Raw genomic sequence first — 13,787 nt, forward strand, 5'->3', positions numbered from 1 at the left:
TGTTCTTTATGCTCTGATCTCTACTGGCTGCGCTCACTTAGTTGCTCTAAATGAAAAATCCATAAGAACGTAGGAATTCCTATTGCTTTTTTTTTGACTGATGGCTGAAAAAGTCAGCAATAACCTTAATTAAGGCAATTTAAGGATAGCACCTGTTTCCCCAGAGGAATTCACCGTATACAAAGGCAGCTGATTTGTTTTTAATAGTTTATATAATTTTAATTGTCAGTGCGCTTGGCTACCTTTAATTCTAATCACTTCATTTAACTCGAAGCATGTGTGTATGAGGCAGCGCTCAGATCTCTGGCCAGCAGCCAGTCAGCCTCATCACACAATTTCACATTTGGATCAGGAGGTAAAAGCGGGCTGACTGAGCCAGCTTTGAGCTGCTTTGCCAGACTCTAATGATAACGCGGACGTCAGAAAATCAGCAAGCTGAAACCTGGCCAGTAGAGATAAGACATTAGTTTTCACCACGCTGTTCTCTAACTGCTTGTAGTATTAACTGGTCTTCTTCTGCTTCTACTCTTAATGCCAGTGATAGAGTAGGTCTTTACTCCCTGTCTCGTAGGAATGGTACCTTCCAACCTTTCCATGTGCATGAAAAGCGACACTCTTGCCTCTCCCTATTTCTTCATAATGGGACACTCTAAAGACACGGTTTGTGACAAACTGCATGCTTGTTTTTTCTGTTTCTACTTCTTCCTTCTTTTTCACTCACACATAATACCTATTTTCCAGGAGAGAAAGAGTGCTTTTAATGATTTGCTTGCTACTTATACCTTTAAAGGTACAGTTTGTAATGTTTTGAGCAGTTTCCTGCCTGCAAAATGAATTTAAATCACAACGAAAACACTGACGAGCCTAAAACTACTTAAATCTTGCGAGTTGCCTTTTAAAGGTCCAACTAATTTTATTGTCTTTACACTCTTAATGAAATTCATCATCAGGGATTTTATTAGTGACAAAAACATTATAATACAAGATTGTCTATTCTTGTGTAGAATGTAATACACTCCTTAGGGTTTCAGCAGCAACACCACCTGCGAGAAAATTGCATATCACACAGACAGAACTTTAAACAATGTCTGCAACAAGAGAAGAGTCAAAGAAGGCAAGACCTAGAATGTCAGCAGTGTGGGAGTTTTTCCAGCATGATGCAGTGCTGTATATGCAAAGAGGAGATGGCCTTTAATATCAGCACATGGGTGATGCATAAACATTTAAAACTAACACACCAGGACTACAGATCATCTTCAACTCCTACTTTTTAAATGAATTACACTTACCATTTGACTTTAGCCTCATATTACATAATGCTTCATGTTTTAATAATATTTTACTGATGTATGGTTAAAGTAATAAAATATGTGAAATACTAGCGTAGTTTTATCGTTTAACAAAAAAAAAGCCTTTAAATTTCACGTGTTAATTTTGATTTGTTATAAATTCCTTATTAGTGTCCTAATTGAAATTAAAATGTATGTATTATTTGCTATTTGAACAAAGAGATAATTAGATAATGGACAGATATTAATGGATAATGAATGAATTAATGGACTAAATTTTATATTAATTTAAAAAAGGTAAAGAAAAACATGATGCATGCTCATTGGCTGGTGTTGTGACATTTTTCAGCATCCCAAATCGTACCCTAATTTTCGCAGTCCTCCTCCAACTCTCCACACTGGGTGACATTAACACTTTGTGAATCTATAGCGAGACCCAGAGTCTGCAAGTGTACATGATGGGGCTCTAGTCAACACCGCCATTGTCAAGTCCAAGACCAGGACTAGCTGAGACTGAGTCTTTAGGGGGTCGAGGCCAAAAGAAAGAGAGACTAATTCAAGACTGAGCTCGAAAACCATCAAATCCTTTTTGAGGCCAAGCCTTAACTTCAGCTCGTTGGCTTCTTTCATGCATTGTCCCAATGATTCGGCTATGTTTTCCAGAAGGACTTCTTGTCAAACTTTTTTTAGGTGAAAATAAAAGACAACACAAATATTGTGCACCGTTTATGTTTAACATTTATCTTTATCTTTTATTAAAGTTGTGTGTAAATGTTTGTGTAAGCCAAACTGCACTAAAAATTTCCACCAAATTTACAAAAGTTTTGGAAACATGGTTAAAATAGTACACTATTTTAGTCTTGATTACTACCTCATTAGCATAGGAGCTTAGCGATAAAAATGGACAGATTTCATTGTCCATCTACTTCTGCAAGTTCCTCAACAATGTTGAATGACTCCGTGGAACAACAGAAATCAGACATGAAAATCTGTGGAAACAGTTATTTAATATGGATTTCCATGGACTTATGGTAAATAACACTGCAAAAACAGTAGGCCTTTGTGGGCATTGAAAACAGTGATTCCTACTGCAAGGTTTGTAGTTGTCATTTACATTACACATATATTACTGACGTGATAAAATATTACAGTAGCTCTAAATTATAAATCTGGAATAAAAAATGCAGGGTGGTCAAGGCTTGGAGTTGCAGAAAATTCATAATGTCCGTTTAGGTTTGTTTGCTCAAAAGGTTTGGGAACTCCTGATCTAAACCAAATAATGCTATTTTTGCTCAAACATTAGACAGTTTGGTGTAGTAACATAGTTTATTTTAAGGTCATGTATGATATTTTTTTTTTTTTTTTTTTTTTTTTTTTTTTTTACTAGACGGTGCCACCTCCTGGAGTTCTGACCCTCCAGCCCCCGCTGCCTTGCCGGAAGTAGCGTGGCCCCGTTAATCGACTTGAGCCCTTTGTCATTGCCCATCATCTCACCCAGCCCTGCCCCCTGGTGCCTCGTGCCACGCCCCCCCCTCCCCCCTCCACAGGCACTGCATGATGGGCCTGGACCAGACATGGTGCTCACTGGAGGCCAGCTTAGCTCGGTGCCACCAGCATTGTAGAGTTGCACACAGAGGTGGGGTGGCAGGTCCATCCAGAAGAGCTATGTATGAACGGGATGGAAAGTCCTGGGAAAGGATAAACAGTGTCTGGTTTGAAGTCAGTGGATGAATGCCAGTCATGGATTGTCTGATCCAGGTTTTTTTACGATAATGAAAACACGGAGGGGCCACCAGGCCCGATTTAACTCCCCTGGCTCACATAGGCACTCTACAGTTTGACTCTGGATCCAAGGACATCTAAGAAGACCGGACCGGACTGTTCAGTCTGGTCTTCGTACCCGTTGGATTCTCTCTCATTGTGCTCCACTCACCATCTGATAGGGATTCAATCCTGTTCCCGTACTTGGTTGATCATGTAGGAGGGTTTGTTTGTATTATTTTGAGTTGCTTATATTACAGGCCCCTTAAATCCCTGGGGCAACCAGTGAAGAAATTCAAATATCTATGTGTAGCATGAAAGGTACCACAGCCACCAGAAATCCATGAAGAACTCGAATATTTCAGCAGTATTGTGTTTCATTATTTGTCAGTGTTAGTCCAGCGTAGACCTTCCCATGTGCACTGATGTGAACAGAAAGATAAAATGAGGCGAAGATCATTTCATCACATTGCATTTTTCTGTTGAGAAAACATGATTTAACTAAGAAAAGCTGTCAATTATGAATTATAATTTTTTTAAATGATCACAAACGAAGGGAAAATTAAAAAAAAAAACAGCATCGTATAAATAAACATATCAGTCAGCGACACAATCATGAAGACTTGTACCTCTAACCATCTGTAATACAGTATCATATTAGTAATACTTTATTATAATAATATGAAATGCACTCCATTTATGTTATGAAGGCAAGATTTTTTTAACGACTGTGGACTACCGAGCCAAACCTGCGTACCACGCTTTGTGCAGGATTTCTCAAAAGCCTCAGTGTGTCATTCCAGCCTCATTGTCCCTGTACTGTGCTTCATGAACCACACCACTGTGGGGCCGGGGCCCCGTCCCAATCCTTATAATCGGCCCTCCGTCGTCTCCTTTTGCCTCAAGGCCATCAAGCTAAAGGAACTTTAGTAGGTGGAAGCTATGTGGTTGGATTACATCCAGAAAATGGCAAAGCAAGGGGGGGATTGAATTGTGCTATCTGAGACCATGGGAGTCTAAGTAAATTGAAATGTTTGCTCACATGGAGGAAGGTGTGAGCCGGTGAGATTTGGGGAAATAGCAGAGTGTGTATAGTGTGAACAGAGACCCAGTTGTATGGGGCAGAGTGCCTTACTGGCAGGAATGGATACAGCATGAAATGTGTTTTCCAAGACAACTCATAGTCCTTACGTGGACTATATTGGAGATTTAGCTTTTTTTTTTTTTACATTAAAACATGCAGCTGTCAGAGTTTTTGGGAATGTCTCTGAAAATACAGTCTGCGTGTGCTTGGTACTGTAGGAAAAGCACTACAGCTTTGACCGATTGGTTAGTTCTACATTTCTGTTATATCATTCACACCATACAGATTTTTTTAAATCACATTTTTGTTGAAGCATGAGACATTTAGCACATCATGATATAATACCAGGCAAGAGAATCAGTCAAGACATTTGCATCTATCGTGCACAGCCTAGATAATAACCAGCATCATTAAAAGAAATTCCAGCATAATTAAAAATCATAACGAAGCATTTATGTGAGTAGTAAGGCCAAGAATTGTCATATTTCCCCCTACTGAGAAAAGAATGCAAAATCTGTTTCCCTGAAACTCATTTATAATGAAAGTCTAAGGGAAGTAATTGAATTCTCTCAGTAAACTTGTGAATTATGTTACGGTCCATGGTGGTTCATCAGGTAGTGTTCTTGCTTCTCCAGTTCCTCCTACCTCCCAAAAAACATTCAAAATTATGCCTATGTGTGTTCTGGATCTGGATCTGCCACGACTCTGACCAGGATAAACAATGACTGAAGATAAATGAATGTCTGTTTAGTTCAAAACTACAAATCAACCTTCAATACAACCTTCCCAAATGTTTTGCGATATCTGTATGCAGTCCGGTGGAAAGTCAGACACTTCCATGTTTCTTGTCTTTGAAACTGGTCCCATCTCTGATAGAACAAATTCTACAGATAGCTAAGTTTACAAATCATTCCAAGAATTTGTTAAAGCATTCTACAAAAATGTGTTTTATATTAACATTTATTGAGTGCCCTGACAACTGGCCTTGGATGTCCATCATAAACTCATTTTTAATCAAATAATCTCTTCTGGGCTACCTTTTTGTTCTCCATATCATCCAGAGATCTTAAGTTCGAAGCCAGATGATGCCACGGGCCACGAGTCATCCATGGCCAGGAGTCCAAAAATTGGCCATGCTCTATGGGTGGGAGGGATTCCCACTCTCTCCCCTGTCAATCACAGCGACACTAGCCAATCCTGATCGTCTATGAGCTCATGTATGCAGAAGAGGGTAGACAGCACTTTCTTCTGAGTGTGTTACGCTGCTCTGTGACACTACTTGATCAGCTATTTGAAAAAGTGCGGATTGCTTGCTTCACTTGTCTCAAAGGAAGCGCGTGTTAGCCTTCACCCTCCCTGGTTGATAGCTGTTTTATTATAGAGGAGAGCTGGCTGGTGGGTGGGAATTGGCCAAGACGAATATAGCGAGAATATTTCTCAGTGCAGGGAAAAGTGTCAGAATCCTTGTCTGTGGTAATAACGTCATACAGATTCAGTAGAAAGAGAATTTGGAAAAAGAAAATAGAGTATTACTTCAAAATGGTTTTAAAAATTTGTGTTACAAGGGTACTGGCCACATTATAAGTACATTTCTTGCTAGAGAAATGCTAGATTCTCCCAGCCTGCCTTACTGGAGCGCATGAGTCAGTATAACTTGTGAAGCTAATTCTACATTTTTAACTCAACCTGCATATTTTTCACTGGTACCTGCCTGAGGTAGTAACATTTCGTCTAATAACATCTTTTAGTCTTTAGCTTAAAAGCAAGCATGACTGATTGGATCACTACATTGTTTGTGAGACTGGAAGCTCGGCTACTTTCCGTGTAAGGAGTAATTTGTGCCATAAAATGATTCTGTAAGGCAAACATTTCTCTCTGCTTTGCCTTCATGTGCAGTATGTTCATATGAAACTACAGCGGGCCTCCGCTACTCTCCAGCCCACACACAGCCTGATAACTGTGCCAATAGAAGACGATACTCGAGTACATGGAATGTAACTAAAAAATACGAAGCAGTATGGAACCATTTATATCTGAGACCAATACCGAAGCTGCGTTCAATTCAGTCACATATCAGAGACCTAAATCTTGGGGGAAATGTGAAAAAAACATAATGTGCCACAGTGAAGATGAAAGTGTTGATCAGGCCCTGATAGTTTTGTACCTGCGACATGCATTTGTACCAGTTACTGATTCACCGAGTGGTTGAAGTGTGTTAGATTTAATTGCTGTTTACATGTGGAGATGTAGGAAGAGAAAGACAGAGCATCTATTGCACAGCTCAAGCTTTTCCTGATGAAGCTGTATCCTGCCTGCTGTGGGAAAAAAAAAACAAAAAGAAAAATTTTATATTACTGAGGAAAATATTGAATCTGTGAAAGATGGCACATTCAAGGGCCCCATTTCAGATCGATATTACTGTGTAGTGTTAGATGTGTATTTACCTTGTACAGCTGTACTCCTATAAATATGGTTTAATGTATTATTGATAGTTTCAAAGACTTAAGTGATCAAATATTTTTATGAAATGCAACAGTGCGGATATATTAAATTTTGCTAAACTCTTGTTTACCTGTATGATATTCTGAAATACTGTCAAATAAACTCTTGACATGGTGTAAAGTATTCATTTTATAGTACTCATTATACTCATGTCCGTTTCTATGAGTGTGAGCGGTTGTTAACGGTACTGAACAACACAAATAAAAGAAATGATCATAATTAAAGAGTTGTATTTTTTGGACCTCATTAAAGTGCTTATGTTTAAGAAAGCTCATATTGTACTTTGTTTTAAATGTGTGCTAAAATTGCCAGTGTAGTTGTCAGTGTAGGCCAGTAGCCTAGCCACAAGTGTATATTTAGCTGTGCCAATAGAGAAATGTGCCAGAAATGAACCACAAAATAACGAGTAGAACAAGCAAAGTTAGATTTATTGAAGCACACACTTAAACCCATAGACTATGTTCACAATGATAAACCAATATAACTGCAGAAAGCTTTTATGTTGTATAGTAATACTGCAAAATCAGCAATACAGTCAACAATCCAAGTAGATTTAGCCAAAAAACTTCATTTGCAGGATACAGTCACTTTCTCGGAGACAAGAATTATTCTGTAAACGATTTTTGAAATGACTGCTATTACCAGCAAGCACATTAAAGTATTGTAATCCAAAAGTTAGATGAGTAATAAAAAGTTCATTTGGACATTGAGCATACACAATGGTGCTGTTTGTTTTGTGCCACGCTTGCCATTAAGTTCAGGAAAGAGTGAACTCTTAGTGCCGGCTCTTTTAGGTGAGCGCTGGGAGCTGAAAGAGTGTCTCTTAGTGATGAGCAGAGTCGAGTGCCCTGGCTCTACGAAAAGAGCAAGGCACTACAGATACAATAATCATCCCACAATAATGCAGCTGTGCGTCTGCGTCTGTATTTCATTAAGAAGATTCATTTCCAGTTATTCTGAGCACCACCTCTGGTCCTGACTACATACAGTACATCTTCAATAAGTAGCAAAAGTGGTTTCCATTGAAGCATTTGCATTCGATTACACCACAAGCATAACAGTATTGTACAATAACAGCAAAAAAACCCACCCAAATAGCCCGTACATAACATATTGTTAGCACAGGCCTCACTAGCACAGGCACATTTAAAGCCTGTCAGCTGAAGAGAATCTTTTACATAACCCTCTGTATTCTTGTAAATAATTTTGTAATTGTGTAATATAGTAAATAAATCAGTTATTTAATGACCTGTCAGTTAGACAGCAAAAACTGCAGGTAACTAAATCAAGCTAAACATGTTTGTTGTACAAATCAGCTGATGCATGGTTAACACTGAAAGTCTGGAGCTGAAGGATGCTTTTTTTGCCACAATTCTTGAGGTCATCCATGATGAAGACACGGTGCTGTTACGATACAGTACTCCCTCAGACAGTTCCTTCTACCTGAGCTGTAGTGACAGTGACAGCACCAGTGTAAAATCTCAGGTAGGAGTACTTAATGACAGCACAAACTTCCGCACATTACTTCTGATCAGACTGCTGGCTGAATCTGCTGGAGTCTAACAGAGCGTGTCTTCAGAGATCTCACCTCAAGACCTCATAAGAGTTTTCCTTATGTGGCCACTGTTTCAGATGCTTCTCTGATCAAGGAGCTTCTGAAGTACAGTGACATCACACCTTCAGACCTGCCACACTCTGACGCTACACACACGTCACTTCCTGTGTGTGCAGTTGAAGCTCCTCAGAGAGGAAGAGCTGGGCGTCTCGCCTGGTGCCAAAATTCCTCTGAAAGTTATTATTTTCATGTACATGTGTTAAACAACAAGGTGTTAAACAAGCACCAGCCCAAGTTCAAGTATTAATATCTATACCAAATAAATGACATTTACATACATGGGGTTGTTTCATTGTTTTAAATTTAAATAACTGACAAAATCACCTTTTAATGTATTAATTCTGTGATATGAGTGGTTTTGCATGTAATGACAGTTTTCGACCACTAGGTGTCAGGAGAGTTTGAGAAATAATACAGGTTTTTTTAACGTTTAAATTCAATTAAATTACAATCCATTGAATAAAATAATTATTTAAAAATTAGCCTCATTATTATCAGTCTTTTGACACAACAACCTACAAACACTGTATGTACACTGCAGTATAGAGAAAGAAGGGTGATAAGATAAATATTCGACTAATGAGGTGTTGTGTGAAGTCTTACCCTTCCTTATAATTAACAAAATAAATTCTATGGAAATAATGATAAAATCAGCAGGACACTACAGATGTGCACGGATAAATACAGCAATCATCCCTGCATGAAGAAGATTCATTTCCAGTTGTTCTGACTACAGTATACATATTCAACATGCAAAAAAAGAGGTTTTCGTTTAAACATTTCCTTAAATTACACTACAAGAGCAAGCTCATTACCCACATGCGCCAAAAAAAACTTCTTAACGTTCACCTAAAAGAGTCTGTTCTAAGTGTTCACCTAAAAGAGTCGGTTCTAAGTGTTCACCTAAAAGAGTCTGTTCTAAGTGTTCACCTAAAAGAGTCGGTTCTAAGTGTTCACCTAAAAGAGTCGGTTCTAAGTGTTCACTTAAAAGAGTCGGTTCTAAGTGTTCACCTAAAAGAGTCGGTTCTAAGTGTTCACTTAAAAGAGTCGGTTCTAAGTGTTCACCTAAAAGAGTCGGTTCTAAGTGTTCACCTAAAAGAGTCGGTTCTAAGTGTTCACCTAAAAGAGTCGGTTCTTGGAATTGCGTAATATAGTACATATGTCAGTTATTTAGTGCAGGTCAGTCCAGTTCGTTTTGTTCATCATCGGTATGAATGAACAGATGCACTGTTTCCACACAGATTCCACACCAAACTGAGGAAACTTTATAGATTGCTGACAGTTCTGCTAAACCGGACGTGTATCAACAAATCTTTCATAAACAAGCAAAGTATTATTTTATGATGAAGAAGCCAGAAGAGCACTGCGACCCGAGTGCTCCAGACCCCGCGGTGGCGCTGTCGGAAAGTGGCTGTCGCGGTGGCGCTGTCATCAGCCGTAGATGAAGCGCTTCAGCTGGGGTGCGTTTCAAACCGAGGTACAGTTTTGTTTAGAGTGAAGCTTCACCATCTGAGAAACCAAAAGGACTGGCTTGTGTTAGAGGATTGCTGTAATACTGAAAAACATCGTGTGTGACATGAGAAAAAACCGACACGCTCAACTTATGTTAGCAATAGACCTGATATTGTCCAACAGCTAACTAACAAACAGGCTAATGTTGCACAAATAAACATTTAAATTGATCTTTATAGGGGAGAAGTCGTGTTTTATAATAATGGGGTGGCAATATGGCTGCCATGGTGAAAAAAATATTATTTGACCAAAAGAAACTTCACATCATGTCAGAATTACAGTAATTACGCGTTTTTACCATCGTTAAACTCATAATGGAGTCATTGCACTCTGTGCATTGCATTCTGTGCTTCCGGTTCAGTCACTACACTCACAATGGCTGTATTTCACAGTCAGTTTCTCTATCTTTCATCAAGCATACACAACTACGAAGGTAAGAAAATGCCTATTAACAGAAACAAACACCAAGGCAAATATTGTATCTAATGTTAGCCCAAACAGTTCACTACAAAGTAGCTTGTGCTGTTGCCCCGGGTGTCTGAAGCTGAAACTGGATACTGCCTATAATACTGGTTTCTAAACACGTACATTAAATTATTGTGTGTGATGTTCACCAACAGTGCATCATGTCTGTCTTTTTTTATATATATAATAAGCCATATGCTATGAAGGTAAATACTGCTAATGTTAGTCATGTTATCAGCATGTTCCTGAAACTGTTCAGTCTGAAATAGCTTACAGTGGACACTCATTATAATGTGGTTATAGAAAAAGCTGAAGGACAAATTGTTGTCTCACTGTACTGACAAGTGTAAACAATGCACAGTTAAAGGTTAGGTTAGGTTAGGTTCAACTTTATTGTCATTGTCAGAGTATGAGTACAGAGACAATGAAATGCAGTTAGCATCCAACCAGTAGTGCAAGTAGTAAATAAGTTAAAATGAGGTAACAAGGTTATGGTGCAATAGGTTAACAGTGTACAGTGGTAAACAATATGATGCATACCAGTAATGCAAAGGTAAAGGTAGTAGTGTAATGTACGGATCTGACTGAACTCTATCAAACAGTTTAGTCATAGTAAGGATAGTCATTAGTAAGTATTACAGTTTAGCTTTTCTGAGTTGTTGAAATTAGAGGAGTTTGCAGGTTCTCCCCGTGCTTTGGGGGTTTCCTCCAGGTACTCTGGTTTCCTCCCCCAGTCCAAAGACATGCATTGTAGGCTGATTGACTCTAAATTGTCTGTAGTGGGTGAGTGAGTGTGTGTGTGTGTGTGTGTGTGTGTGTGTGTGATTGTGCCCTGCGATGGCTTGGCACCCTGTCCAGGGTGTCCCCCGCCTTTATCCCCAGTCTGCTGGGAGAGGCTCCAGGCTCCAGGCCCCCTGTGACCCTGTGTAGGATAAGCGGTACAGAAAATGGATGGATAGAACTTAGTTTAAAATCTGACATGAATGCAGTAAGCTATTACTAATGTTAGTAAGGGCACACGTTTGTTTCCTGCATTTTGTGATGCATTAGGATGTAATTTTTGTCATTTTTTCCCTCGTTGTTTTAGGATCATTTATTTCTACATTTGAACACCCTAGAAAATGGCTGAATCTTCCCTTTACCCCATACTACACAAGGGCTCAGTGGATTTGATTTGGGACGCACCCTGTGAGAATGAAACCATGGCAACCATGAGACAGGAAGTCACATGGAGCGGTGTGTTTTGGCGTTTCGCAGCGTTTTCATGGGGTTTATGATATGAATAGCTCGTTTGGATCAGTTGACTATTGCATTATTATGTCTGCAAAACGGAATCTTCCAGCCTGGATGGTCGCATCTGAGGAGAAAAGTGGCAAAGAAGAGCAGCTCAGAGAGTCTCTAAAGAGGAAACCGGAAGTAAAGGCGACCAAATCTGTACGAAAAAAGGGCATCAAAAGGTATAGTTGTAGAAACAGGCTTTAATTAAAACTTCGTTCTTTTTTCTCTGATATTTATGTGAAAGCAGAAGTGACATCTTGGTAAACAGAGGAGGGTTTTTTTGTTGTTTTTTTGCAGAATGATATACTGGATGAATGAACGGGAGCTCATGGAAACAGCACTCAGTGTTATAAAGAGACATAACGGAGAGGTGAGAGGTTTTCGTGAAAAAATCCTGTTTATTGACTCCTAGACGTTTGGGAGTGAATATGGACTTCTTAAAAATAATAAGGAAGCTGAAAAATATCTTATCAGCTGCTAAAGATGGTCTTCCAGTTTGACCAGTTCAGTGTTTGGCGGCTGAGAGCTGCTCAGACCTCGTTGGATTTTTCTGCAGGTTTATGCTTCTGAATTGCGCTGCATCAAGGATAGTTCAGTGGTTAAGACGTTGGACTAGTGATCAGAAGGTTCCGAGTTCAAATCCCACGCCTGTCAAGCTGCCACAGCTGGGCCCCTGAATAAGGCCCTTAACCCTCAGTTGTATGAATGAGATAAATATAAGTCGCTCTGGTTAAAGGAATCTGCCAAATGCTGTAAATATAACTTGCATCACCTTTATATTTTAACCCTTGTCGACTTACAAAGATTGTTTAAAAAAGAAATAAAGTTAGTTACATTGTGCACATCATGTCTCATCATCATTTAACCTTGTTTGTCTTTATATTAAAGACAGCTGCAGCAGACAGATGTGCTCCACTGAACACTGAAATGACAGTGATTCCAGAGACTGATCATGAAGAGACGACAGACTCAGAAGTTTCGGAGCCAGCCGTGGATATTGCTGAGCAAAAGAAAGTACCGTACAGTAAGTTTTTAGAGGAGAGATGGTGCAGTAGTGCATCAGAGAGCTCTGGTGAGCAGCCTTTAGCTTCATCAGCGGTTTTGGAGAAGGAAGCTGAGTCTGAGGAGGACAACTCTCAGAGTGATTCTGACAGTGAAGCTCTGCAGGTGCTGCGAGAGATCTTTTTCAGCTGATGATGAAACACAAGTGCTGAAGAGTTTTGTGTTTACTTCAGCAAAACTGATGAACTGATAATTCAGGGACAACACCAGATAATTCTGTGTTATAGTCCTCTGTGCAAAGCCTTCACTCTGAGTGTCCTGTGTTGCCACAAAGTTTAGTTTAGATCAGCATCAGCTAAACTGTTGGAGCTTGAATTTAAGAGGGAAGTAAACAGAAGAGATATAGGTATAAATAATGGGTGGCAAATTTAACATTAAATGTCTTAGTAAAGTTTTGGGCCACCACCAACCACCAGAACAGATTCACACCATCTTGGCACAGATTCAGGTTCTTCCAAAAGATATTCCTTTAACTGCTGCTAGGATGGTGGTGGTGTAGAGCAACGTCTAACATAGCTCTTAAATCTCACATAAATAAGTAATCAATTATTTTGAGATCTGATGAATATAAAGGCCATAGCATATGATTTACATCCTCATTAAACCATTCAGTGAGCCTTTGTGCTCTTTGAATGGGGGTGGAGTCATCCTGTTAGAGACCAGGAATATAAATGTTATGTCATAAGATAAAGGTGATCAATCAGAAGAACTTTGTATTGATTTGCAGTGTGTCCTGTGTTTAAGGGCTCAAGTGGACTTCAACCATTCCAGATTTTTTTTTTTTTTTTTTTTTTTACACCAGTGAAGCTTACAATATGCATTTCAGTATGTATTGAGTGACTTATACACTACAGCCCTACTATAATATCCTCTTCTGTATGATTGTTGATGATCATTTATTCAGGTTTTCCTTTTATTTGTACTGACAAAACGACTGATTTTCACAATTATTTTCATGTATGGGACACGTCCCATTCCCTGTAAACATTGCTCATTCTGTAATTTGCTGCTCTTATTACTAAAGTACAGTTGGTATGGTCTGAATTAATTTCTATGAAAAGTGATAACAGACCTAAACAGCTGCCATACTGTTACACCCTTATGAATGAATAAACGTCATTCGTTAAACACGTTCTGTATGATTTTACATGTTGGCTGTCACAGCATAGCTGAAGAACTCCCAGTATGTTCATCATACTTGGCAATAAAGTGTCTGAGT

At 39.1% G+C, this 13,787-nt stretch overlaps 2 protein-coding genes across 13 annotated transcripts in view; both read left to right on the forward strand.

Moving 5' to 3' along the window:
• The window catches only part of magi2b (membrane associated guanylate kinase, WW and PDZ domain containing 2b), a 123,361-nt gene extending 116,602 nt beyond the window's left edge, over positions 1 to 6,759 (forward strand). For 3 of the 10 annotated variants that reach the window (XM_034305947.2, XM_034305949.2, XM_034305948.2), the window contains exons 23-24: positions 572 to 660; positions 2,677 to 6,759. In XM_034305947.2, coding sequence (XP_034161838.2) covers positions 572 to 660; positions 2,677 to 2,733 — 146 coding nt within the window. In that variant the 3' untranslated portion in view covers positions 2,734 to 6,759. The other 7 variants (XM_053235554.1, XM_053235555.1, XM_053235550.1 and 4 more) reach the window with 4 other exon arrangements.
• A 2,640-nt stretch (positions 6,760 to 9,399) lies between these two features.
• On the forward strand, positions 9,400 to 13,696 carry si:ch211-127m7.2 (uncharacterized). 3 transcript variants are annotated; one of them, XM_034305982.2, is made up of 4 exons: positions 9,400 to 9,728; positions 11,316 to 11,685; positions 11,804 to 11,876; positions 12,395 to 13,696. In XM_034305982.2, exons 2-4 carry the CDS (start codon positions 11,507 to 11,509, stop codon positions 12,698 to 12,700), a joined length of 558 nt encoding a protein of 185 aa, XP_034161873.2. In that variant the 5' UTR covers positions 9,400 to 9,728; positions 11,316 to 11,506; the 3' UTR covers positions 12,701 to 13,696. The 3 variants fall into 3 exon arrangements, with proteins under 3 accessions (XP_034161873.2, XP_034161871.2, XP_034161872.2); XM_034305980.2 differs by lacking the exon at positions 9,400 to 9,728 and adding an exon at positions 9,745 to 10,196; XM_034305981.2 differs by lacking the exon at positions 9,400 to 9,728 and adding an exon at positions 11,029 to 11,166.
• Positions 13,697 to 13,787: the final 91 nt, after the last annotated feature.

Source organism: Pangasianodon hypophthalmus, chromosome 7 (genome assembly GCF_027358585.1).
Source record: "Pangasianodon hypophthalmus isolate fPanHyp1 chromosome 7, fPanHyp1.pri, whole genome shotgun sequence".
Lineage (NCBI taxonomy): Eukaryota > Metazoa > Chordata > Actinopteri > Siluriformes > Pangasiidae > Pangasianodon > Pangasianodon hypophthalmus.

What these genes read in the sequence shown, in the direction of transcription:
- si:ch211-127m7.2 (XM_034305982.2), top strand. Translation starts at nt 11,507, where the DNA reads ATGAATAGCTCGTTTGGATCAGTTGACTATTGCATTATTATGTCTGCA. An exon ending in CGAAAAAAGGGCATCAAAAG is followed by an intron (nt 11,686 to 11,803) that starts GTATAGTTGTAG and finishes GTTTTTTTGCAG; the next exon opens with AATGATATACTGGATGAATG. An exon ending in TAAAGAGACATAACGGAGAG is followed by an intron (nt 11,877 to 12,394) that starts GTGAGAGGTTTT and finishes TTTATATTAAAG; the next exon opens with ACAGCTGCAGCAGACAGATG.